At 49.8% G+C, this 25274-nt stretch overlaps 5 protein-coding genes across 5 annotated transcripts in view; 1 reads left to right on the forward strand and 4 right to left on the reverse strand.

Moving 5' to 3' along the window:
- Positions 1 to 1914, reverse strand: part of PFICI_00655 (uncharacterized protein) — a gene marked incomplete at both ends in the record, with an annotated part of 4450 nt that extends 2536 nt beyond the window's left edge. The window contains 2 exons of the mRNA XM_007829236.1: positions 45 to 777; positions 934 to 1914. Of these exons, the coding sequence (XP_007827427.1) occupies positions 45 to 777; positions 934 to 1914 (1714 nt within the window). The remainder of the gene's footprint in view (positions 1 to 44; positions 778 to 933) is intronic.
- A 1058-nt stretch (positions 1915 to 2972) lies between these two features.
- Positions 2973 to 4055, reverse strand: PFICI_00656 (uncharacterized protein; the record flags this gene model as incomplete). Its single annotated transcript, XM_007829237.1, has 3 exons — positions 2973 to 3488; positions 3557 to 3921; positions 4022 to 4055. The coding sequence occupies 3 exons, from the start codon at positions 4053 to 4055 to the stop codon at positions 2973 to 2975; spliced, it is 915 nt and encodes a 304-aa protein (XP_007827428.1).
- Positions 4056 to 5060: 1005 nt separating this feature from the next.
- On the reverse strand, positions 5061 to 6701 carry PFICI_00657 (uncharacterized protein; the record flags this gene model as incomplete). The annotated part of the gene is made up of 2 exons (XM_007829238.1): positions 5061 to 6100; positions 6170 to 6701. 2 exons carry the CDS (start codon positions 6699 to 6701, stop codon positions 5061 to 5063), a joined length of 1572 nt encoding a protein of 523 aa, XP_007827429.1.
- A 1734-nt stretch (positions 6702 to 8435) lies between these two features.
- PFICI_00658 (uncharacterized protein) lies at positions 8436 to 14047 on the reverse strand (the record flags this gene model as incomplete). Its single annotated transcript, XM_007829239.1, has 3 exons — positions 8436 to 13671; positions 13762 to 13808; positions 13880 to 14047. 3 exons carry the CDS (start codon positions 14045 to 14047, stop codon positions 8436 to 8438), a joined length of 5451 nt encoding a protein of 1816 aa, XP_007827430.1.
- A 9705-nt stretch (positions 14048 to 23752) lies between these two features.
- PFICI_00659 (uncharacterized protein) lies at positions 23753 to 25200 on the forward strand (the record flags this gene model as incomplete). The annotated part of the gene is made up of 4 exons (XM_007829240.1): positions 23753 to 23919; positions 23968 to 24075; positions 24126 to 24533; positions 24588 to 25200. The coding sequence occupies 4 exons, from the start codon at positions 23753 to 23755 to the stop codon at positions 25198 to 25200; spliced, it is 1296 nt and encodes a 431-aa protein (XP_007827431.1).
- Positions 25201 to 25274: the final 74 nt, after the last annotated feature.

Genomic DNA, 25274 nt, shown 5'->3' on the forward strand with positions numbered 1-25274 from the left:
GAAAAAAAGAAAAAAAAAAAAAAAAAGGTAAAGAATGCACTTACGTGTGTCTCTCTCTTGCTGACACTCTTCCATTTGCTGGGTAATTTGCTTGATTTCAACATCTAGCTCGCGTTTGTCCTCCCGAATCTGTTTCTTTTGCGATTTCAACGCGGCAAGAGTCTGTTCTATCTCCTGTTCCGTCAGTGGAGTCTGCTCCTCGGTTGGCTGAGAGTTTTCCTTATCGCTCCAGTCTGAAACCGAGTCTTCTGAATCATCAGTATCAGAAGAGGCATGATTTTTGCGGCTCTTGGATGATGTGTTCTGTCGCTTGCGCTTCTTGTTGTTCGACTTCTCAGCAGGTGCGTAGACTGTCTCGCCCTCAGATGCCTTGGTTCGAAGGTCATCCCAAATGTCCCATTTGGTTTCAATATCCTCAATCGTTTCATTATAGCCGCGCTTCTTTGCTCTCAAGTCAACAACTTTCTTCTTCAATCTCTCTTTGGTGCGTTTGAGATCTTCAGAACGCTCGTAAGACTCGGAAATCTCCTCGTCTATGCCTAAACTCTCTGAAGCCTCGAGGACTGAGATGTCGTCTGTTTTGGAGCATATAAACGTGACTGCAGAATAAGTTCCGTCAAACTTGAGCTGGCGCTTGAACGAATCGCCCAGAAGTGTCTTGGCTGTCTTGTCGTCCACCGCGCGATTGATGGGTGCCACAATCCACAGTCCGGTGCAGGCTTTCATGTAGTTTGCCGCCACAGCTGCTCGGGCTGCGTTGGAATCTTGAACACCCGGCTAGAATGATACAGCCATTAGCATTGTTTTCTTCAACCAGGTCGATCCTGGGCAAAAGTCTTGAGGATTTGATTGTAATTACTAAATACTCCACGAACGAGAGCGCATGTGAATTTGAACCACCATCCTAGAGTTGAAGACAAGTATGAGACTTACCAAATCTACAATGACAGCCCCGGTCGAAAGGGCAGTGGCCTTTGTATAGATCCTGACAACCTTGATCAAGGGCCAGTATTCCATGGGCTGGTCTTTGCGGTTTCTATCACCTCGCTCCTTCTCCTTGCTGTCCACATAATGCTGCATTCTTCGAAAGAGATCCTTGGACGTTGTCTCGGTAAGCTTCTTTGTTGTTCCCAGGACACGAGACACAGCACCGTCAGCCGCAAAGCGCTCTGGGGTTCCAGTGGCCAGCATTTCTTTCGTCTTGTTGGGATAGACGGCTGTCAACTTGGCATACGCAACTCCCGCATCGCTGTCGCTGTTGTTGCAATCGCGTGAGACCTCGCCATTGCCGTCTAGCAGGTCCTTGAAGAGAACTCCAAGCTCACGAATCCAGTCCTGCTTCGAGATGAACTCTATTTCAGCGCGGTAGAGTTCATCGGGGTTCACTGAGTAGTTGTAGGAAATCTCGGTGGGGGAAGCTGTGCAGGCTCTCATACAATTGGTTGGAAGTAGGCGTTCTTCATCCAGGAGAGCATTAATGACGCTGCTCTTGCCAGCGCCGGTGTTGCCGACGACTCCAACAATGGTCTTTGCGGGCTTGGCACGCTCTCTAAGGTCTTTGATGGACTTGACCCATGCCTTGATGTCGTCGTTGTCCGAGGTCAGAGTGGAAAGCAGCCCGTCTAGTACCTGGACGCCAACCTTGACGCCTGCTTCGAGAGTCTCTGGATTATTCAAGGCAACGATTTGCTGAAGATAATTGGTCTGAGATGAATCGTCGAGGTCATCCTTGTCGGGCTTTTTATCCGGCATAGAAGCGCTGTCTATGCTAGGCTCGGGCTTTGGGTAAAGCATCGGCTGAGCTGAAGTCCGTGAGGGTGATGCTCCGCGACTAGGTGCAGACACCAGTGGTGTGGCCACTACCGGTTCCGTCTTCACATGGGAGCCAGCAGGAGGAGTGGGAAGAGCTGGCATGCACGTCGAGGCAGACCCTGGCAAGACATTTTCCCGGCCAGGTTCCGGCTTCACGGCGACAGTAGAAGTTTGCCTGACCACAGCCGGGCCCGGCGGGTAATCCTCATCCATCCTGGGCGGTCTTCACGACTGGAAAGGTAGAGAATTTGACTGATTCAATGAATTGTGGGGGGCCACATTGATTGCGTGAGACGGAAAAGGGCCAGAAGGGGGTGTACCGATAATTCGTACCTCGCGCGTGGAGGGTTTTGGGTGGTGGTGAGGTCTTCCGCCAATATGTGGTTAGCCGAAGAATTATAGGGCAGTGAGACAGGCTACGGCCAATTGTACTCGTGCTTTCCACGAACCAGGCCAATCTGAGGTTGGATTATGAATTGTCAGGTGTTTAACAAGACTGGCCCAACCATGAGGCATGTGTGTGACTAAGTGTAATGGTTGAAATACGGCCAACTTGCTGTTTGTGCTTAACGCGTCTGGGCGGAAACTACGCATTTTAGAAACTACGCGTCGAGATCTGGGGAAGCAACGGGGTCGTTTAAACCCCCCACTTGGCGCGTTTTCTTCTAAAGATTAGTCGGAGGGACGCTGGTACAGAGTACGCCCGCCAGGCCCCACCGTACACAAAGGTGGAACACTTCATACTAGTATTATACTCTATCTACCGTACATACACCTAGGTACACCTCGAACGAAAGACAGAGAGAGCATCAGTCCATTATGATAATCAGCTATATATGTACGCATGTAGATGGAGAGTTGGAAAGTGACATTTCTCTTCTCATTTTTTTATCAATCATTCAATCGTGGCAAGTATGAAATATCGCTAGCCAAACAAGTCCCAGTAGCGCCTCATAACTTGACTTGAGTAAATGCACGAATACCACACATGGGCACCCACGCTTATATTCACATTCTTATTCCATCTCATTGTCGTGGGCAGAGACTCTCATTTCCCTCGCCAAATATAATAATGACTTGCCACGATAGCACATGTTATTCATGACGCACACCACACAGGCTATATTGAGTGCGCTTGGAGCAGTCAGTCGGTAGATGATTCATCTTCGTGGAGAGTATGATGACACGGAGGAGTTTGAACTGCTTCCGCGTCCACGCTTCATGGCTCCGAGCTCCACGCCTCTGCCGTCACGCCTGGTGTAGATCGGTCCGCCATTGATTGGCTCGGACGAGTACGGCGAGCGCGGGTCGCGGCCGCCCAGCCTCCTCCCACCGGCACCGGCAGCGGCTGCGGTAGGCACAGCATTGCTGCGGCGTCTACGCTCGCCAATGACGGCTGCAGCGACCCACGTAAGCCACACAATGGCGGCAATGACGGAGTATGCAATGACGGCCGGCCTGCTGGCGCGGGCCAGCTGAAGCCCAAGGCCGCCATTTATGATGCCCAGTGTGACTGCGATACGGCCGACCCAAATATGGGCGTGTGAGCAGGCAGTGCGGCATCCTAGACGTTTGAACCTGAGATGATGGAACCATCCCAGGGCGGGCTGGAAGAAGAGGACTACTAGTATAATTATGCCGATTATTGGATGAGCATTCGCTGTAGGAATGGAAAGCTGCAGGTCTCTGTGAGCCGTGGCCATGAGAAGGTGGAGGAGAAGAAAAGATCTCAGCCGGAACTCACCAAGGATCGTCCATCTGGTGGAATACGGACCATGCGCACGAGGTATATACCAAGAGCCGCAGCAGATATAAACACGGCATACGCAATCAGCTGAAATATACCATGAACGAGCCATGTCAGCCGTCCGGGAACCAGTCTCATGATGATGGCCCCGATGGGAAAGAGTCCCACAAAGGCGAGCGCAGCAAGGGCTCCATGGGCAGTGCGATATCGAGTCGCTTTAGCATAATCGATGCCAATCCCACTCCCGAAGCCGCTTCCGAAGCCGTCGTCATCGTTACCAGAGCCACCGTAGTAGTAGCCCCATCCGGGACCACCGCCGTCATAATCATCACCCCACTGGCCTCGCGCGTGTGCTGTCGTTGCTAAATATTGAAATGTACACATCGGTTAGCACCATGTTCTTCTGCAGCGTGTTTCATCATGAAACCTCCAGCTGACCCAGCGACGTCCACGGTAACTCACCCGAAGCGAGCAAACCAAGAAATGTCAAATACATTGCGATGATGTATGCTTCGGTGAACGGACTGCTCCTTTTTATCTTGATAGGACGTCCACAAGGGATGACTAGGGGGGAAAACAAACAAAATGAGTATCACACCACTCGAGGATTATTCTTGAAATTACTTCAAGATTATGAGGCTCCCCGAAACAATTCCCGGAATTTTGGGAAATAAATTTAAGAAGATGCAGATATGAAAGAAAAGTATGTCGACAACGCTGAAAAGGAGAATGCTGAAAGTCCACACCTTAAGCACCTCTGACCCAGCCATGAATAAATACGGCAACATGCGTAAGCTTCTTATGCGCAGCTGAACTGGCGCCACGGACGTCCCCAATGGGGATGTGCGACTCCGTTACTTTCGGCATATGCGCGGTCAAAAGACCGACAGCGAATGGAATCACTGCCTATTGGCAATTAAGTCCCGACCACCCAACGTTACTGGCTGCGTATGTATTCAAGAATAAAGTGGTAGGGTAAGAGGCTGGCAGTATCACTCTCAGACCCCGTCTCGGAGCTGTTCACGTAGCTGATTTCCATACATACCCGTGTCTGCAAGGAGGGGTAGAAAAAGAAAAAAAAATACTTCAGGGTCCAGTTCTTTTATTGCTCCGGGCTTGATGAGGCAATCTGCACATGAACGAGTATTACCAGCCAATAAGCAACGAAAAATCCGTTTGATGTCATGGACAGAAGGAAGAAAGCCCACATACTGAGCTCCGAGTGACTATACATATTATTACAACATAGACTGCAGGACAATCAATAGCAAGTGAATATAGATCGACACGGGTCCGTCGACTGTCTGGATTGCTTGCCATAATGGCGCTTTTATGAGTAATGAAAACGATATCTATGGACGTGCCCTAGTTGGAATGCAAACCTTTATCGCGAAGCCTTTACTTTATCAAGATGATGCAGCCTATCGCATGATGTCCACGACGCCGAAACCCCTTGGAAATGATGAATCTATGTGGTGGAAATCGAGTCATGACACGGTCTTTACTCGTCCTCGATAAACTCGATCATGACCGTTCCGTTCTTCAGGCCAGCTTGCTCAATCGTAGCTTCGAGTCTCTCAATCAAATCACCTCCAGGCTGGGCCTTCAACTCAAATACCAGGCCATCCTTGCCCTCCAGTGGCTCTGCCTTGAGCCACTCATAGATTCGCTGTACTGGCTCTGCTGTTGAAAAGCGGCGAATAACTCGGCCAGCTGGATGTCGGAACTGAATACGAGTAGTGCTGGCTGGGTTGTTCTCTGGTTCTACATGAGGCCTATCTGACGGGATTGCCGCAAAGGGAGAAGCAGGCTCTTGAGTGACCGCAGTCTCTTTGCCCTTGTCAAGCTCCGGGACAGATTTAGTCAGCGCATCGGGGTCCTCTTCACTGGTCTTGGATGGGCCACCACCATTTTCCATGCTGTTTTGGAGTGCCATTTCGAGCATTTCCTCCTCAGTCATACGATCAACGTCCACTTTCTTTGCCTTTGGCTTTGTTTTCGGGACAGGGTTTTTGCTGTTGGCGGCTAAGCTGTATCTGTCAAGAAATTCGATGAGATCCGAATAGAATTCTCCCTTGTCAGGAAATGGCAGCCCCGACCACAGCTTTACCTGCTCGCCCGTCCGCGGGTCAATGATAGCAACGTAAGGATAGTTGCTGGCATTTTCGTGCTGGGAAAAGTAGAAGCCAAGATATTCTTGGCCACGAGGGTTGTCCTTGTCGAACTGCATAAAGATAAAGTGCTCCTGAAGCAGGGATCTGATGTTGGCGTCCTTCCAGTGATCGCGATTCAGAGTCTGGCAATTGAAGTCGGATGAGTCTTGCACGTTAACAATGATCCACTTCTTTTCTTCCTTGCCCTCCTCTCTAGCATCTTCCCAGGATAAATGAGATATGATATCGTACGGAGGTCTGAACATGTCGGCAAGTCGTTGCGATCGGCCGCCAGCCGGCCGGGAGCTCATGGGTACAGGCGGCACACCTTCACCCGGGGCGATCGGTTCATCCCATACTGACTGGCTGAAGGGGTTTGCTGGTTGACCTGCACAATAGTGTCAGTGGGGAATTGTGTACACGCGATGGGGGAGGCAAGCACGTCTTGCACACATACTAGGCGGTTGTCTTCTGCGGCGCAGTTGCTCCAGGACGGCAGCTTCGCGGTCATCCTCCAAGCTCCAAGCTGGATTGGGGGCAACAAGGGTCTCGGTGGTTCGGCTCATGGGTGCTCTCACTTCATCGGCAGCGGCACCCCCTTGGCCATAAATCTCCTCCTGTAGTCGTCTTGCCATGGCAGCGTCGTCCTCTTCCTGGGCAGCTCTGGCGACAGCAGCGACGTCGTCATTGTCATCATCATCATCATCGCCACCTTCGGCCATGGCTATGTCATCGTCGTCGTCGGAATCAATCGTAATGACGCCGCGGGAGTCTTCGCGGCCGGTCAAGCGTCGTGGATCGCGAGTAGAGGAAGGATGGGCTGAAGTTGTATGCGTATCGCTTGTGAAGTTGGCTGCCAGTTCGGGGCTCTCGAAGAATAGCTGAATCGCCTGCATCTGGTCGTTTCCAGAGATCTCGAGATAACCTCGGGCGACTCTCTCATTGTCGGTGCCAGTAATGGCCATGAACTGAGCGACGTCTTCATCCATGACGGGCAGACTTGGAGGGGGACTTCGGCTATAGCTTCACCGGGACGCGATGGGCTGCGGTACAATGCCTAGTAGTAAATTATGAGGGGAGTAACGAAATTCGGACGTCTAATGTTGACGACGATTGTCGTCTTCAGTCCGTTAGCGACTGCTGTTGGAAGAATGAAAATAGAGGTGTGGCGGTCGCGGTGGCACTATGTTGGGTGCGATCGATTCCAAGCATGAAGGAACCAGTTGAGTGCTGCTGCTGATGGATCAAATTGATGGCGGGGTGCAGTTGTCAATGGAAAAGGTACGTACGTCTGTACTTTGATGTTGGGCAGGAAGACGGGCGGATGGGCAGGTACCTTCTACCTTGCCTAGCGTGGTGGGTGGTGGGTGGGTGTCGGATCAGTTACCGTCATTGAAGGTAATAGTACCTACATTACTTTACACTACAAGGTTCCAGACAAGACCTCCTCACCTGGTGTGTGGTGGGCTGCTAAGAAATCTTGACTTATATAAACGAATTGAGGAAATTTCGACAGCTTGGATATGTCGGAGATCATACGGGCATTAGTTGAAATGCATGTTCCCCAGGCAAATGCCTTTTTCCTTCTTTCTCTCCTCTTTTCTGCCTGTACTTGCTTCCCTGCTACCCGAGGCTCACTCAGACCTTGGTGAAACGAGGCAAATTCTAGGTTATACTACCTTGGTGTGCCCAAGGCAGAGATACGCTCGTCAAGATGGTCGACAAGCAGGAAAGCAAGGAACAAAGATTGGTCGAGGCCCAGAAGACGCTTGACTTATGAAGATGATAGGTACCGCGAGCGACGAGAAACCAAGGTCACGAAGCAACTTGCCCCAGTACCTACATACCTACCTATCTACATACCTACCTACCTACATACCTACCTACATACCTACCTACATACCTACCTACATACCTACCTACATACCTACCTACATACCTACCTAACCAAGAGGCAACCTACCCTACTGTAACGCAAACTCTGCCTCCCAATCGGCAGAGGCTGATTTACGTGCCGCTAAGCTGTTCCTCGGGAGCCTGTTCAAGTGATAGTGATGCAAATACGCGGTAGACATACAGTGAGGCAACCAAGCAGGTACTTAGAGCTGAAGTAATTGCGCATGCATGACTGACCACTCACTGCCTGTATGGATGCCTCACACTCCACGCGCGGGCCCAGTTGGTTTTTTTTTTTTTTGTTTTTTTTAAAAATAGTATCCAAAATCAACAACAAGTTGACCCGGGCATCCTAAACAATGAGACAACGGAGGTCACTTTGTTCGTTGTATCTCAGCCCTGTGGGCAAGTCTATTCATCAAGCGACAAGCAGTACCAAATCAATGCCTGAATAAAAGAAGAATAAAAGAAGAATAAAAGAAGAATAAAAGAAGAATAAAAGAAGAATAAAAGAAGAATAAAAGAAGAATAAAAGAAGAATAAAAGAAGAATAAAAGAAGAATAAAAGAAGAATAAAAGAAGAATAAAAGAAGAATAAAAGAAGAAAAAGACATCGAGACATCAAGACACCGAAACACCGAAACACCAGATGTAAGCCAAACACTAAACAATCACCCGTATTCTATATCGTTGTCCTTGCATTTTGCTACTGTGTTTTTTAGAAGGGGGGGGGGGGGGGGGCAACACCTCTCTCAATCATCTAATCATCTATTTATTTATCGTCTATCTCTACGGTTACTGGAAATTGCTTGTCTAGGCAAGCTCTCTCATCTGTTGAGAGTGGCAGCAGCCTGTTGAAGTAGCTTCTGCACATCAAGCGATCTATCCGCTTCCAATAAAGCAGTAATCATACTATAAGCCTCTTCTGTCAAGGATTCCATGGGTTCCCCAAAGATACCCTTCCTGAGCGCCTCTCCAAACGAACGAAGCGCTTTCGCTCGGCCGGCGCGTTGACTTTCAACCAGAGCCACGTCACTTTCTACTGTCAGCATCTCTAACCATCTATGGCCGATCTGATTGGTGCCGGTTGAAGGTGCACCACCAGACGAGGACGCGGCTTTGAGCAGCTCTGCCGAGCAGGTAAAGAAAGTGTCTCTCGCGATAGCTGGCGCTTTCTTTGCGCCTTCGAGTACCGAGATGACCTCTTCGAGAACGGCTCCTGGATTCGTCTGTAGCTTTGATGGGCTGTAACTCATCATGGCAACCTTGAGTGCCGCCGCCGTCGTGTTACGTTCGATTTCAGTCAGGCTGTGATCTGCTTGTGAATCGGGCTTCAAATACTCGGAAACTACCGCGACAGCTTCGGCGTACATGTCTTCATCTTGCCGTGCGGCAATAAACTCTGCCAGTGCCTCGAATGCATGAGGCCGGTACTCGTCGTTGTTGCGTTTTGCTTCGCGAAGGGCAATTTTCTTCGTCTGTGCTGCAAATGCTGCGTCGCTGCCCCAGAGCTTCTTGCTGTGTCTGATAAAGATTGGATAAGCTGCAACCAGCGTTTCCTTGCCTTTGAACGTCTTCAATGCCAAAGCTTTATCAAGTACGGGCCATATCCTCTGCAATCCTCCCTCATCGAGCTGGCCATCCTTGCCAATCACATGGCTAAGCGCCTTGATCATCGAGGCAAGAGTCAGGGCACCGCCATGTTGCAGTGCCCATTTAGAAGTGCTAAGCGCTGTGGACACGACACCAACAATCTCATCAATAAAACGTCTCACCGTGTGGTCACTACCTGCGTGCTGACTCCAAACAGCCTCAAATTCCTCGGAGACATACTCGTCCGTATCGTGCTTGCCCAGGTAGGCAAATGGGAGCAAGCGAGACTCCAAATCCGTAAAGGCATCCGGCGATATTTTGGCAATAGCTAAAATACTGTCCGCAATCTTTTGCCGTCTGGTGTCGTCCTCTGCGGCAAAGTATAACTCAGCCAGCCTCGAGGCGAATCGCTCCCGTGTCGCTGCAGATGCCGTTCGGACCAGATAGGCTGCGCTTCGAGCATAGGCTTTGCTGACCTCGTGATTTCGATCGAGGATCTGGCTTTCCATGATCTTGAGGAAGTTTGCGTTGTATGGTGGAAGAAATATGCTATGACGTAACGCCAGAGTAGCTATGACTTCACTGCATCCAACTTTGGTCTGCATGCCGATCGCGGATTTGATAGCCTGAGCCAGTTGCGGCGCAAGCTCCTTCATCACCTCTTCGTCGGTGAAACGCAAGCAATTACTGATGCACTCAAACATTGGAGACCGAGTTGCTGCGTTGCTCCGCATCTTGTCCAGTTCCTCCCGGTCCTGTTCCCCGACCCGCTGGTAGTAGTAGTTGATTGCCTCGGGCTCAATCGTACCAAGAAGGCCAAGGCTGTGCGTGATGATTGTGGGAATGAATGGCTTCAGAGTGTTTCCACCGTTCTTGACGACGTCAAGAACAGTGGTAATGGCCATGTACTTGACTTCCTGAACTGAGTTTTCGATGCCCTTTTCTGATAGTAGAAAAGGAAGGACCTGTGCTATCATTGCTTTGGCAGAAGCGGACGAGTTGTTTTCTGTCAGCTGGGTGACGAGCGTTTTTGACAAACCCATGCATAGCTTCAGGGCTGCCGCTCTGACCGTACTCTTTTGATCGTCAAGCACTTTCAACGCCACCTTCCAGATATCGGTGTAGTACTTCTCGTATTTTAGAAAAGGTTGCCCATAAATCAGTTCCGCAATAGCTGCGCAGCTTGCTTCTCTGACGCGCCATTCACGCCCGTCGAGGATGCTTTTAAGCAGGTCAGTCATGATGGCATCAAAGTATACATCAATGGTTGATGTTGGATCCCTGACCACAGCCTTCCAGATATCATCCATTGACCTCCTCACGTTCGAATTAGGATCGAACCGGTATCGATATAGCTTGGGGTAGATTTTGGGGTCAAGCTCGGCCTCGGACAGAATGTTGCTCAACCCAAATCGACCAAAGGCTGAGCGCGCCGTCCACGTGGCAGCATTCGTGGCTAGAGCCATGAATTTATATATTAGGCTCTGGTCTCCAACCTCGTTCGCGAGACTGATAATATCCTTGTAGGATGTGACGGACTTGCCGTCGCCCGTTGGCAAAGCACCAGCATCAAATAGCTCAGTGTCATCATCAACCTTGAGCTGAGTTTTGGCGCCAGTGAAGGCCGCGATCAAGTCCTTTACTAGATCACCCCTGAGTGAAGGATCGCCCTTCTCGTACACCAGCGATAAACCACGGGATGCAGTCTCTTGTACAAGCTCGTCTCGACCATTGAGAAGTCGCATGAAGGCAACTTGGCAATCTCGAAGACGGCTCTGTACTTCGGGTACATGCGAGCAGTACTGGATAAGACAAAATAGCCAGATACCGCTCGCTTTCAACAAAGACGGCTTCGTGGTTTTGCAGTCAGTGATCAGCTTCTCTACGGTTGAAATGATGCGACCTGTTCTTCTACCCATGCTGCTCTGCAATCCTGCAACTCCTGCCCCAGCGGGGTCAACGTCAAGACCTAACTGGACCGACTCAGAATCCCAACGTGCAACCACTGCTGCAATTGCTTCGCCCGTGGCAAAATGTACCTCTGTCCTCTTGATCTCATGAAGGCTAAACAAGACATCAAGAACCTTGTCTACGGCCTCGGTCGTAGTCGCGGAGGGCATGGCGAGTCGACCTAATGCAGAAATTGCCTTCTCATTGTGGGCCTTTGCGAGTGTCTCCATCGCGCTCACGTACTCTTCAAACACATCTGAGTCTGTCATGCCCATGTTTGCAGTCCAAAGTTGAGAGAATGCGGGGAGAGCATTGTCCTTGGCTGTTTGATCTGAACCCTTCAGTATGGGCAAGAGGATGCATAGCAAGTATTCCATGTGCTGAGAGTCATCGAAATATTCAATCTTTCCATACATTGCCGCTCGAGAGAAATAGCTGCAGAGGAATGCTAGAGAGCCTTGGTACTCAGCAGACTGCATGGCAGATGGTTTTGGGCAAGAATCTAAGAAGGTCCGTAGTTTGGATATTAGATGGGATCCTTGGCTATCCCAAGGTGCAAGTATACCAAATACTGTCGAGGCAAGATGTCGTATCTTTTGGTTATGAGATTGAGCCCATGTCAACAATTCAGATGTTCTGCTGGAGAGTTTGGCGATAATCGTTTCGGACGGTGCAAATGACAACAAATCTGCCACTGATTGCATGCATACCTCGGCGCCGACGTCAGGATGGTCGCGCAGGCCATCGAGAGCTGCATTGACGACCTTGAGCAAATGGCCCTGGTCGACTCCAGATAGGTATTGTCTCATGAGGGCACGAGTTGGGATGTCATTCAGCAAGCGCGTCGCCAGCTGGCTCTCCCAGTCAATCTCAATCTTTGATTCGTTCAGGGCATTTAGACGAATCATCTGTGTCACATACTTGATGGCGATGGGGAAAGACTTCAGCCTCTCGTTTGTGAACAGAGTATAGGTCGATGTTTGATCTACATCCATGTCGTCAGGCATCTGGTTCGGAGCAGTATCGAAGAACATGTCCGCCAACTGGGCCCAATCTGGCAGCACCAGGTCTTTGTCTGGGTGAAGTTTGGTGGCCCACCAGGGGTCCAAGCCTTTCTGGCCCTCTTCCGATACATCGCGCCGTTCGGGGCCGCTGCCTCCCAGAGCAATAATATCGATCCATCGCGCCTTGATGTTGCTGTACGGGAGGCAGTTGTTGGCAAACCTTGCAGCGACATGTTTTGCTGTTCGAAGCCCTTGGCCGTCTGGGTAAGTCATGTATTCAAGAAGAAGAATCTCCAAATCTCGATGCTCGCCACTGTCCGTCGGTTCAAAGAGGCTCATCATGCTTGATAGAGCACTTTCGATATAAACCACGATATCTGCACTCGGATCAGAGACCAAGGAGTCAAACAACCACTTCAAAAGCGAGTCTTTGGCTTTGTGCTCAAAATGACTGCCTCGAGCTAAAGTGCCGATGGTCTCGTAGGCATTTGCCCGCAATCTCTGCTCATCTTGATATTGTGACTGGTTCGCGGCTGGCAGCGGAGCTGGCCAGCCCTGCTTAAGTATGTAATCTTTCAGGAGTAGTACAAGGCTCGGCCCCATTTCGTGATCCTTGGTGGATTGATTCGAGCCGTTCCTCGCGATCCACGCAAGGAAAGTAAGCAGAGCCTTGTGTAGTCTCAACGCCTCTAGACCTGTGATGGCTGCGCCTTCGCCGGCAGTCAGCGCAAAGTCTGCGCGGACTGCTTCCACTACCTCGGCATGCATCGTACAGGCGGTCACCGACTTGGATAGGACCCGTAGGATCTGGATCCTGTGAGCAGCCGGAAGACGCAGGTGCGCCTGGAACAAGGACACAATAACAGAACGATCCTCTAGGCTCACGGAAGACCGCTTTAAAACGTCATCCGCAATTGAATTAATTCTCGAGTCTGCCGAACCGGCCGCGAAAATGGTGGGCAGGAACCGTTCCTCGTCTGTGAAGGCACCACTGGCCAGAAGGCTCACGGCCTTGAGTTTGCACTCTGGCAATCCCAAACTTCCGGGTTCACCTGGTTTCCAGGTTTTCAAATCACTACTCCGCAGGAACTCAATGTCGTCCAAGCTGAGTCCAGTGGGGGGAGAAGAAGCCATAGTTGACTCGATATTGGCAGCCGAGGCTAAAGCCAAATCCTGCCTCAAGAGTAGGAACCGGGCTAGCCATTCTGCGATGTATTTGGCGTCGGAAGGGTCAGAGAATCCGATGGCGTCGCGAAAAGATGAATCGTCTCGAGTCCCCCGGGGTGGTACCTTGATCTCTAGCAAGAGTCTCAACAAAATGATGAAAAAGCCAGAAGCACTTGCACGGTTGGTCTCTTTGGAGATGCCCCGCGCTACAATAGGCAGAAGCTCGCGGCGCTTTTGCTGATCCAGCCGGAGAAGGCCTTTTTTAACCAGGCCGAGATCAAGCTGCTTGACCACGGGGGAAGCAGTCCTCTTGTACTGTTCCAGCAAAGCGGCGACGGGTAAAACAACACTATTAGACGTGAGTATGTGATGATGATGATAATGACGATAATGGGGAGGAAGAAAGAGGAGCGGTGCGCCTCAATGTGGAGATACGTACCTCGGGGGCTGTATGAGTTTAGTGACACTGATATACGCTTGAAAGGCCTAACGAGAGATTCCAGTCAGCCGCTTGTCTCATGAACACGATCATACATATATGCAAGCAGGGGCCTTACAGCATCGCGCACGCTCTTGTGCGGACTGGCAGCTTTCTCAAGCAACGGCACGAGCTGATTCTGCAACACGTCACTCAGCTTGTCGTCGTCTGCTGATGCTGTCGCAATTTTGTAGCGGATCGTTGAGACAGCCTTCTGACCGGCGGCCTCAGCTGAGGAGGATGCCATTACGGAGAGGAGGACGCGATCTAGTGGTTGGTGATGGGAATGCAACAAGTCTACCGAGGACTCCTCACTTCATTGATCATGGTCCTTCTTTGCGCGTGAGTGGGGAAATGAATGTCAATGGACCTAATTACAACGGGTTGACAAGAGTATCACATGGATTCGATTGCCTTCAGATTTGCTTTCTTCCGCACAGTCAGAGTAGAGAGCGGGTTTGGCTGTAAATATGATGGTTGGTGGATTGGTTACCAAGGTTAGGTAGTCAGCAAGCAGATACGTCAACGTTGGCATCGTCGCAACCAGCTGACTGCCTGACTGCCTGCCTGACACTGGCGACGCCACCTTGGCGGCTGAAGCAGTGGGGCTTGCTCTTGCTCTGTAAAAACTCGATGTCCCATATTCCAAGCTGCCATTCGATAAATGTACGTGTTATGAACACGCGATACTGTCAGAACGAAAATGATCATGTAGGCAGATCACAGTAAAACTAAATACAAAAGATTCAGCCACCCAAAACGCGACCTTTCGAATGCTCATGGGCCTGGTTGGCTGACTAACATCAAAGTACTACAGTACCTAAGTGCCCACACTGGACCATGCTTTTATTGCAAGCTACATTAGGTATGTACGAAGTACACCAGCAAGGTAAACACAGTCAGAGACATGAACAATCGAGCCTGGGTTCCTCAGAGATCGATTTTCAATATGTCTGATCCACACAAGTTTCTTTTCTTTCATCCGCATAGCATATCACGGCTAATACTGAAGAAGCGAATCTACCGTAAATCTGAAGCCATTCGGAATGTATACCTAATGTAGTTGGTTATCCATATCTCTTGGAGACAATCTTGGCAGACTGTCAACTTCCTCGTGTAGGCTTACGAGTACGAATGTGTAAGTAAACGGGCGGCATACTGTCACCACATTGGAAAACTAGCATTTAAGGCTTCCATCATGCATCTAGCTAAGGTAGTTGGTAAAGGCAAATATTCAACTGTAGGTGCAGTCATGCAGTAAACGTCAACCAAGGTATCGGCGCCAGTCTACATGTACTGAGCCGGGCGGTCCTGCGATCAGCAAACTTTATTTCAGGACGTGTCAGTTACCCCTCAAATGCATGAGCACGAGTAATGCCGTTTACCTAGGCGTCGCCCGTACGCATACGTACAGCGCTCGGGCTTTCTCAGATCTGTGTAAATGAAGGGGGAAAAAAGACTACTAATCGGCAAGGTTTGGTAAGTAATGCAGAAAGGAATTGGAGGTGGTCAGGTAGGAAGAACGTAACACAAGAGGTATAATGCTAAGACCAGGGTGCCAAAGGTATGGGATGCAGATACTGATCGAGGCTCCGCCAGACCGTGAGTGAGTAGAGAGATGGTATTGCGTCGTGTATGCGTGTTTACGGTACCCCTTCGTTAATCAATTCTGTTTCAGCGATGACGCCCTGCCTTGCATCTGGAGACTGATGGGAGAGACTCGGGCCGACGGCAGAATTGTTTTCGTCTGTTCCTATTGGAGCAGAGCGTCACGAAATACCTGAGACTTTGCTAGGAATATACATGGCCTTGCCCACATCGCCTACATCTATGCTTTGACTATACGCAGCTCTCCTCCTGACGATATGCTGTGCAGATTAGGCATCATGCGTATGTCGCTTGCAACGCTTGCGGACTTGGTATACACAGTGAACCATCGTTCGCGTAGTGATCTAAGAGCCTTGTAGTGTCCTTTTTCTTCTTCTTGGCACACTTTACGTACTTTTAGATCATGTAGACATGTAGGGTACGGTGCGTCGAGACGTAGGTGGGAAGGGTCTCTGTCTCTGCTGTTTGTTAGTAGTCTATTGGAGCTGCAGTATTCCATACCGACTTTCAATCTTTATCTCGTCTTTCGGGGCGTGAGGACAAGGAACTGCTTTCAGACGCATATTTCAGGTCATTGAGCGCGTCCTTGCCACATAATGGTAGCCTACCTGGTACTTTCCTATGACAGGTACTGCCTATGGCAAACATGGGGCAAAAGCTGAAAAGAAACTGCCTGTATCATCGTTGAATTTCCAAAAATGGACAAGTGAGACGAACTCGGTGCAGCAATGTACAAATATGTAGAGTTTGCCTACACAATACACAGTAAATGACATGGACTGCTGCTGCTGTCAGGTCGTTGGCTTCAGCGCGGCAATCGTTACTTTGGATTCGTGATGGAAACGTGCTTATTGGTGTGAACCACAAAGCTGAAAACCCCTGTCAAGGCAGTTCGACAGGGGGCATGCAGATCGTTGCATCTGTGGCCAGCATACCCGGGCCACTTGAATCGAGGCTCGCCCATATCCATCGTTTGTCGTCTGCCCAAGGTATAACATTCAGGTATATACATAGTACAGTAAAGATAGGTAGCCTGGTAGTGGTTCGACCAACCACCAACTTTGGGGCATTTGACACGTGGAAAGGCTTGAATCGTTGCCCATGTGCTGGTGGCAGACGGCAGATCTGAAGATATGCAGTATCTCCCATAGGGGAAGAATAATGCGTCGATGAGCTCGATACGTCACAATTAGAAAATGGAGAATTTTTTGCCGCTACGAATAGGGCTTCTCTTTACAAGACAATTGGAACACCAGTCGATGCTTGTATTACTGCTTATACATAATGGATATCCTGTATGAGCCTGTGTAATGTTTAGAAAAGGATCATTGATATGTTTATTCTCCCGTTGTAAATTTATTAGCGAATAAGTGATATTCCAACGATGTAGGCAGCTAATATTTAACAGCTACCAGGTAAGAATCCATACGTGGTACCCGCTTCCAGACTCTACCTATCACCACCTGATTTTCTACGCAGTACCTCCTCCATACCTTGCTGCTGGAGCACATGCAATGCGAATGTAGGTGCCTTACATTAGGCACGATGGAGGCCATCTCAATTACAACCGAGCCTCATTGACACGTTTCAAAGCCGCCTCGGTTGACTGTTGCCCCTCCGCGACACTAGAGAATTACCTCATCGATTGGACAAAGCCCCGTTCAAAGTGTGTTTGCTTCTAAGCAGCTTCTCGAGGCGGGCAATGGCATTGCTGCAGAGTACTGGGTGCTATTTCTTCACAATTAATGCATTTTTGTTGACACAATTCTGTTGTGTCGTTGTGCTGCTCGCTCTTCAAAAAGGGCGGAACATCCATGGATAGACCAACTTATTCCTTTGAACTAAGTCTCTACTATGCGATGAAAATAATATTCTTGTACATGGAACTTTACAGGAAGAAATGCCAATTCTGTCTCCTCGAAAGGTATACACAGACAAGGAGATAACAGCAACTTGGCGTAGATATCTAAGTATTTTACCAACGTCCCTGGGCATACTTTTTACCCAGGGCGCCGTGCTGCCCCTCCCCCACCTTCATCTCACAGACTACACAGTACATTACCACCTAGATTAGGTACCTTGACACCTAACCTACGCTACCTAGTAGTACAAGGTATGTAGTTAGGACAAAAGCCGAAGGATCCCGAGGTGATGCACCTAGCACAGACGACACCCCTACCTTACTTGCATCACCTACCGTTTGGTAAGCCCTACAATATGGACGCGACAGCAAATTCGATTTCTTGACCAAGCAATGGATATGGCCGACGCCTCGGCCAGTTTTGGCTCGCCCGTGCAATCAGACATATAAAACACTTCATGTACGGTTTTTGCTTAGTACTTGATTGAGCTGGGGTTTGCATCACTCTTCGTTAGCTGTCGCTGGACAAGAGAGCGCCGCCCCTGTTAGGCTATATAAGGGATGTGTGAGAGGAAAACGATATACGTCCATGAGCATGTACTCTGTATCCATCGCTTTTCCGCGCATCGCTTCCGTCTTGATTGGCATTCTACTATCGTGGGCTGGATTTCTTGTTTACCAGATGGACTAGGCACTTCCTTGGACTAGCTGCGAGGCGCTTCGGAGCCTCCTGCAGCGACATTGCACCTCCTGGCGACCTGATTGCTTGCGCAGTGCGTACATGACTCGAGGAGACTCGATGTTGTTTGGAGAAACATGGGTGCTTCTGGCCTGGCCTCAAATGGGAGCTCCTTGCAGCAATTACATCTCTCATACCTTTTGTGTGTGTTCTCTTGAGTAAAGGTTTGACATCCTTTTCATTTCTTTTCATAGATACTACTGAGCACCGTGATCTCTACTCACATCTCCCTGCCCAAGGTACTGATGATATAGCACTACGAAATAAGTGCACACTCAATGATCTTCATGTTTCCAGCATGCACGCATGCATTAAGTTATATGTGTAATGTAGTCGCACGTAGAGTTACGAAGGCAAGCAAAGGTAGGTAAATACTGCTTGCAAACCAGTCAGCCGATCCCTCCGTTTATGCCTGTGCCATGCGGTCTAATGCAAGCTCCCAAACACACTCCCCGAAGCACAAGACTCGATTCACAAACGAACCGCTCGTCTGAAGATTTCCACACGTCCTTTAGTTTTCCGTTTGTGTAGTCTTGCTCTAGACCGATTCAAATCCCCTCCAGAATTGTCTAACATCTTCAACAGCGGCCGTGTCATCAATGTCTGTGTCAAGTGTTCGCCACCTTACATGAGCAGCTTAGGCAAGCTTGCAACCTGGCAAGCAATCTCCGTGTGCAGCTATCCGTCTTGGTTACCTCTCTTATTCCCGCAGGCTGAGTCTGTCACTTAGCAGTTATCGATGGCCTGGATGGTTTGATTTCGTGCAATTTCAAACTCGAAGAGAGGGGTGCAATCAAAAGGTTACACAGTGCACGTCGAATTTGGATTTGCAGTGAGTCGTGGTTTGACCACACACCTCGAATTTTCGAACGAGTCAGATGTGCAGAGGGCCTAGGGCGAATTTGAAGATTGTGTACCTGCTTTGCGAATCACCTACACGCTCCACTGACAATATCTTTATTATATTACGCTGAGCACACTGAACATGGAATATTGAACTCTGGAAGTCCGTCCCGTCTGGAAAGCCCGGTCGACAAATCAACCCTAAAATATGGTTACCCCCAACGTTTTCCCAGGCCGTCTGAATGAAGCTTCTCAAACTCTTTCCCCCACCTTCTTCGTTTGATACTAACCTAGGTATATCGCCGTTGATTGCCTATTCGACGGTGTGTGGTCTCAGTCGCCTCAGACGATTGGCTGATCAACAGGCTGATTAAACGTAGGTACACACAAGTTTGCATTTGTAGAATACCTTATATGTGGCTCATGAACATTCAATTACCCGCGAGGGTTCCTCCTTATTTCATAGAATCATTAGGAGCCTATACGAATAAGTGTGTATGTATATATCTCTTTCTTGCCCTTTCAAGAACTCTTGTTCTTGTAGCGACTATTCCGTGCAATAAATTCGTACGTGCTACACGAATGACCATGTCCATACGGAAATCCAAAAAGCATTGTGTGGTTGAAGTCCAATGTTTCTTATTTTCGGCCCTTGGAGCCCTATGACATGCTGTTGTTGCTGCAAGCCGGGGACCCCCTCCTAGCGCGAGGCATAGTGTCCAGGTGGCTGGCTAGTGCTCAGGTACGTATCTGCTGACGTACCTGTACAGAGTACATGTACCTAATCTTCCACCCCCAAAGAAACCCACCATTTATCACGAATGAAAGGCGTATAATAGTTATAATATTCTCATCCATTTATTTGAGGCTGATAATGACTATAGATGAAGAACCAATGAACACGGCCATCTGTCATTCTCGGACCGTACTATTTATTTCCTACCTTGTTGGAATTGGTATGTAAAGTACGTGGTATACATCGACAGCTCTTTTTTTAGGTGAGAGAGAGGAGGGGCCTGGGAGTCTTTGCACATACACGGTAGCTACATGACCTTGCAACTACCAACTACTGTCGCTACACTATAAGTACCCTAGCAAAAAGTCAGAGTTTTGCGGACCCTCGCACTGATCCCTGCCACTACAAGCCTACCTTGTCTACCTTGATTGCCTACCTGCAGAGGCACGGCGCCGCGGCGGCCACAACGATGGATGTGAGGATCTTTTTTTTTTTTCCCCCTCGGATCAAAAGTTTTGATCAGTGGACATTGAGTGGATTATCCCAGTACCTCCAGTACCTCCAGTACCTACAATATCCTTCGTAGTTCCTAGGTAAGCTGCGTACGGTAGGTACCCTTGCCACCCCCAGGAAAGTGTACGACACTGTGAAGAAAAGTCAGTAAAATACCAATGAAAAAGACCTCTGGACCTGTATGGGCTACAGAAAGGCTGATGACATGTACACTATCTCACAGCCGGCGACTTGCCCAAGGAACTGACTACTAGCTACTTTACCTTACCTCCCCTACTTACTTGCCTACCTGCCTTACACTACGCTCCTCTATTTACGTTTACTCGCGCCAAAAAAGCACCCCAAGCACCGACCGGGACCAGACTAGGAAAAAGTCAAGACTTCGTCTCCTCCACTCCCGACCCCGTTTCCTTACTCTTTTTTTCCACACCACACGCAAAACCAAACTGGCACCATCGTTGTCTGCCTCTGCTTTTGTTTCGTTCGCCGTCTTTCTTCCCACCACACTCCCTCTTCCTTTCTCCTCTTTTTTTTCCCTTCTTTTTTTTTTTTTCCCTCTCTGCTAACCCTAATCGTCACCCCTCCGAAAACACCTCTCCCGCCGGTCCGCTGCTCGAATTCCGTTGCGTGCGTTTTGCCAGAAGCATCCTTTCGTGTGTTTTCTCCGTCTGCGCGCGCGGCCTTTCTCGGTAACCCGGTTCCTCCGCTGTATTCCGCAAATTTTCCTCCAGCTTCCAGCAAGCAGTCTGCCAAACATCAGGAACAAACTTCCTTCGTCACAGAACTTTCTGCTGGCTTCTTTTTCTACCGCATATTGTCTGCGTTGTCGTCTTCGTCGTTGTCGTTGTACCCCTTCGAACGGCACATCACCCTGCCAACTACGTACGTCTCCGGTGTACGAGTACAGCAGCACGACACGCCTGATCCGTGCGGCCCGTTCTACAACATTGTCAACCTCCGGTACACTTTCGTCTTGCAATTGTTGTTTGTGGCGGCGCTTGTGCTCTCCTGCTCTTCTGTCGTTGTATGTTCAACAATTGTTCTCCTGTGCTTAAGGTAAGTCCATCTTGTTTCATTGCCTCTATCCCACCACCTTGCCGTATAGCACTCGAGTCGTCATGGCGTTACAAGTCGAATTGTGGATATAATGCGCGCACTACGCATGCCTTGCTATGGCGAAGACCTCACCCGGATGTCAACCTTACAAGCTCTGTCCTCGACGTCCAAGATCAAGCTCGCGCTGCTTGACACTCGACAACTCGGTCCGCCACCGTCTGCCCACCAGACACGAAGTTGGTTGAAGTGCGTTGAGGCTCTTCCGCCGATAGAGACTGAGAACTCTCTCCGTTGATGTCATGCCCCGCATTGCATTCTGCACAAAGAACCATGTGAGCGCTTCCAACCAGCAGCTCTTACAAAGCTACGCCGAGAACAACTACCACTTGTATCGCTCTCCACTCCTGCCGACTCGATCATATACGTCATGATGGTAGATGCGACTACCATAGGCTCAATGCCCCATTGTCAGTCGAATGGGCTGTTTGATGAGGCCGTGGCAGTCCATCGTACCCTCCCCAGCTGAACGTTTCTTTCTGCCTGGACCGGAATTCCTTGCCAGAAGCGAAACTTTTATGGCTCAGATCGCCATGGTCATCACCGACATGTCTTTACACAAGACGTCCTTATGACCGAGTGGCTGGAGCCGGCTGCTTAGCCCAGGCATGATGTTGCACACACTCCCGCAAAATCATGTCACAAATGACAACAATCTTCAACAGCTCCACGAGTCTCTGGTTTTCGCCATATACGCGACAACACATTCTCCATCAGACTCCCCAGCAAGCCTTGTCTTTGAGCAGGAGTCCTCGTCATACGCAAGCCTACGTATACCCGACGCATTCGGTAAATTACTATAAACTGCCAATGGCTAAAGTTGATTCACGCTCATGGCTACGCCTGGAAGTCGATGCAGTCGACTAAAGAAATGACATTAGCCCCCGAATTTGTGCATTTCTCTGGAGATGTTTGATTTGGCTTCGAAGCACGGCTTCCTATCTACTCCTTTGCTCTATTGGACGCGATCACCAGAGGCGAGGATTTAAATACAGCAGAGCTTGTGCTACAGGCTACCGCGCTACAGATGGCCATGGTTTTGTGGTGTTATGAAGGACTCGAGTGCTATTACTGCTACTACATGACAACCGAAGGGTGTGTCCTTGTTGTGCTAACAGTGACTGTCAGAGTATCAGAGACTAGTAACGACAAAATATCCTCGGCTTTCTCTATCCAAATTACATTTCTCGAAAAGTTCGGAGTTATTTCCAGTTCTCAACCTCGCGATATTCTCTGATTTCAGACAAGAATACCTGGCGTTGGCGTTCGTTGTTGCTGTCTAGTTTGCAAATCTGGATATCACCGGTAAGCCTCTTGTTTTTTTCCTGTTTAATACCCCTGACCCCTTCCGACTACCTTGTCTTGTGTTGCTCCTTTACTCTCCCCCGCAATGAGAATATCAGTCATGGGCGCAACTGTATGGGCTTGGTGGACTTCGTGGACATGCAATCAGGCAGTGGCACCAAACCTCCGAATCTTACGCGCGTATAACATCTACGGCCTCGCATCTCAGTGATGTCTACAAAGTCCGATGTTGAATGCGGACCGAGACTTCGAGCATCTTACGAGGCTGGGCAATTTCTCCCAAACCTGACACCTGGTAACATTCGCCTTTCTCCAATGAATGCTGCCTGCAATAACGCTACAACAACCCAGCATTAGCATTGGATTGCGTTCGGAACGATGTATTTCTTCTTCACAAGAACCATGACACTGGCTGGCACTGATTCACCAATGTCCTTTCGCCGCCACTCCAGAAATCACTGCGGGCTTGACGTGCGTATTGCTAGGTATAGCCGCGCACGGACCCATGGATCCGGACCATATTCCACTTGTCAATATGGCCATGCATAGCTGTCTGGTTCTCGGGCTACATCATGACTGGCAGCCTCATCATGTGCAATGTGCAAAACCATCATACCGTGCACGAGCCGCTTCCAACAATTTACCGCATTCTTTGCAGCTCACACCGGCAAGCTCATGTCAGCATCCGATCATCTGTCATGAATTGTCAATGCTGCCAGATTTTTGTCACTAGTTCAGGAACACTAAATAGCAAGTGCTTGCAAATGCTCCTGGTACCCTAGTTGATCTGTTCATGGAATATCTCGGCTTCTTGTTTCCCATTCTGAAGTCTGGTTCTGCTTTACATGGAACAGTGCACAGTTCTGATTACTAACTATGTATAGTTTATCAGTCTCCTTCTGGAAGTCCGTCTTTCAGATCAACGCTTTTCGCACTATCAAGTCTGGAATAATCTGTAATTTGATTTACTGATTATCCGAATAAAGAGCAACTCTGGGTAGTAGAACACACTCTGCCAAACCAGTCGATTTCCTTTTGCCTTATTTGGCTTTCCTCAATACGCCTCATACATAAACGGCTTGTACCAAAAACAGAGGTGAGTCAATCGAGGCCTCGGAAGTAGCAGATCTTCAAACCTGTCAACTAGGCACTGTAAACACAGTGCCTTCCCTGTCCGGCTCATATCTCATGCATTACTGTCAGGTGGAGTACTAATCAACGACTCTTAGACAAGATGGACACATTCACCCCGTTCAACGGCCAGCCCGCCTCGAATGGCTCCGGCTCACAGGGCGAGGGAGGTTCGCAGGGTGGCATGCCCCCTATGGCCCCCAATGGCCAAGGTGCCGGCGATAACGGCAACGGATTCCAGGGCGGTGATGCTTCCCGCCAGACTCTCTGGTAAGCACTTCACACCCTTTTCTTATGACTTGCCATTAACCCTGATAGGATGGGCGAGTTGGCTGGATGGATGGATGAGCAGTTCATCCGATCCATTTTCCTCTCTTCAATGAACGAGAATGTTCAGGTCAAGATCATTCGCGACCGCCACAGCGGGTAAGTTGGGACACAAACGTGCTCATCTCACTCGAGCTAAACCTTGACAGCAATGCGGGCTACTGTTTTGTTGAGTTTGGAACACCTGAAGCTGCTCAGAAGGCCCTTCAGCTTAACGGCTCCCCCGTTCCCAACACTGATCGTGTGTTCCGCCTTAATTGGGCATCCGGCGGTGGACTTGTTGACCGCCGCGATGACCGCAGCCCGGAATTCTCGATTTTTGTCGGTGATCTTGGCCACGAGGTCAACGAATTCGTTCTTGTTGCCTTGTTCCAAGCTAGATTTCCTTCGTGCAAGTCTGCTAAGATCATGACCGACCAGCAGACCGGTCAGTCTCGTGGTTACGGTTTCGTCCGCTTCAGCAATGAGCAGGATCAGCAGCGCGCTCTGGTTGAGATGCAGGGAGTTTACTGCGGCAACAGACCCATGCGTGTGTCGCCCGCCACTCCCAAGAATCGGTACGTTTCCATTCGTCTCCTATCCTAAATAGCCAGCACTCACATCTTTCATAGCAGCCACCAAGGAGGACAGTTCCAGAACTTTGGCGGTCACCAGATGATGGCCCCAGCTGCCGCCGTTCAGCAGCCAGGCATGGCTAACCCCTGGGTTGCTCAGCAACAGCAAGGCTTCGGTGGTTACCAGCAGGGCGGGCAGGGGTACAATCCTATGGTGATGAACCAGTTTACCGACCCTAACAACACGACTGTCTTTGTTGGTGGCTTGTCGGGCTATGTCACTGAGGATGAGCTGCGTTCATTTTTCCAAGGTTTTGGAGAGATCACCTACGTCAAGATTCCTCCCGGCAAGGGCTGCGGCTTCGTCCAGTTTGTCCATCGCCATGCTGCTGAGATGGCGATCAACCAGATGCAGGGCTACCCGATTGGCAACTCTCGCGTCCGCCTCTCCTGGGGTCGATCTCAGAACAATTCGGGAGTAGGTACTCCCTATCGCCCTGCTCCCCCGCCTCCTCACTATTTCCCTCCTGGCCCACCCGGACCCCCCGGACCCCCTGGCCCGGGCTTTGGCGGTCCTGGCTTCGGTGGTAATGGTGGACACCAAGGTCCTCCTCCCGGTGGACTTGGTCCTCAGGTAAGCCTCGCTGCCTTGCAACCGTTCCAACATTGAGCGTAATGAGACGATGAAACTGACCCGGTGGCTACAGTAAATGCTTTCTCGCATCGCATTCCGGCGTCCAGCGT

The sequence above is a fragment of the Pestalotiopsis fici genome (assembly GCF_000516985.1).
Source record: "Pestalotiopsis fici W106-1 unplaced genomic scaffold PFICI_Scf_1, whole genome shotgun sequence".
Classification (NCBI taxonomy): domain Eukaryota; kingdom Fungi; phylum Ascomycota; class Sordariomycetes; order Amphisphaeriales; family Sporocadaceae; genus Pestalotiopsis; species Pestalotiopsis fici.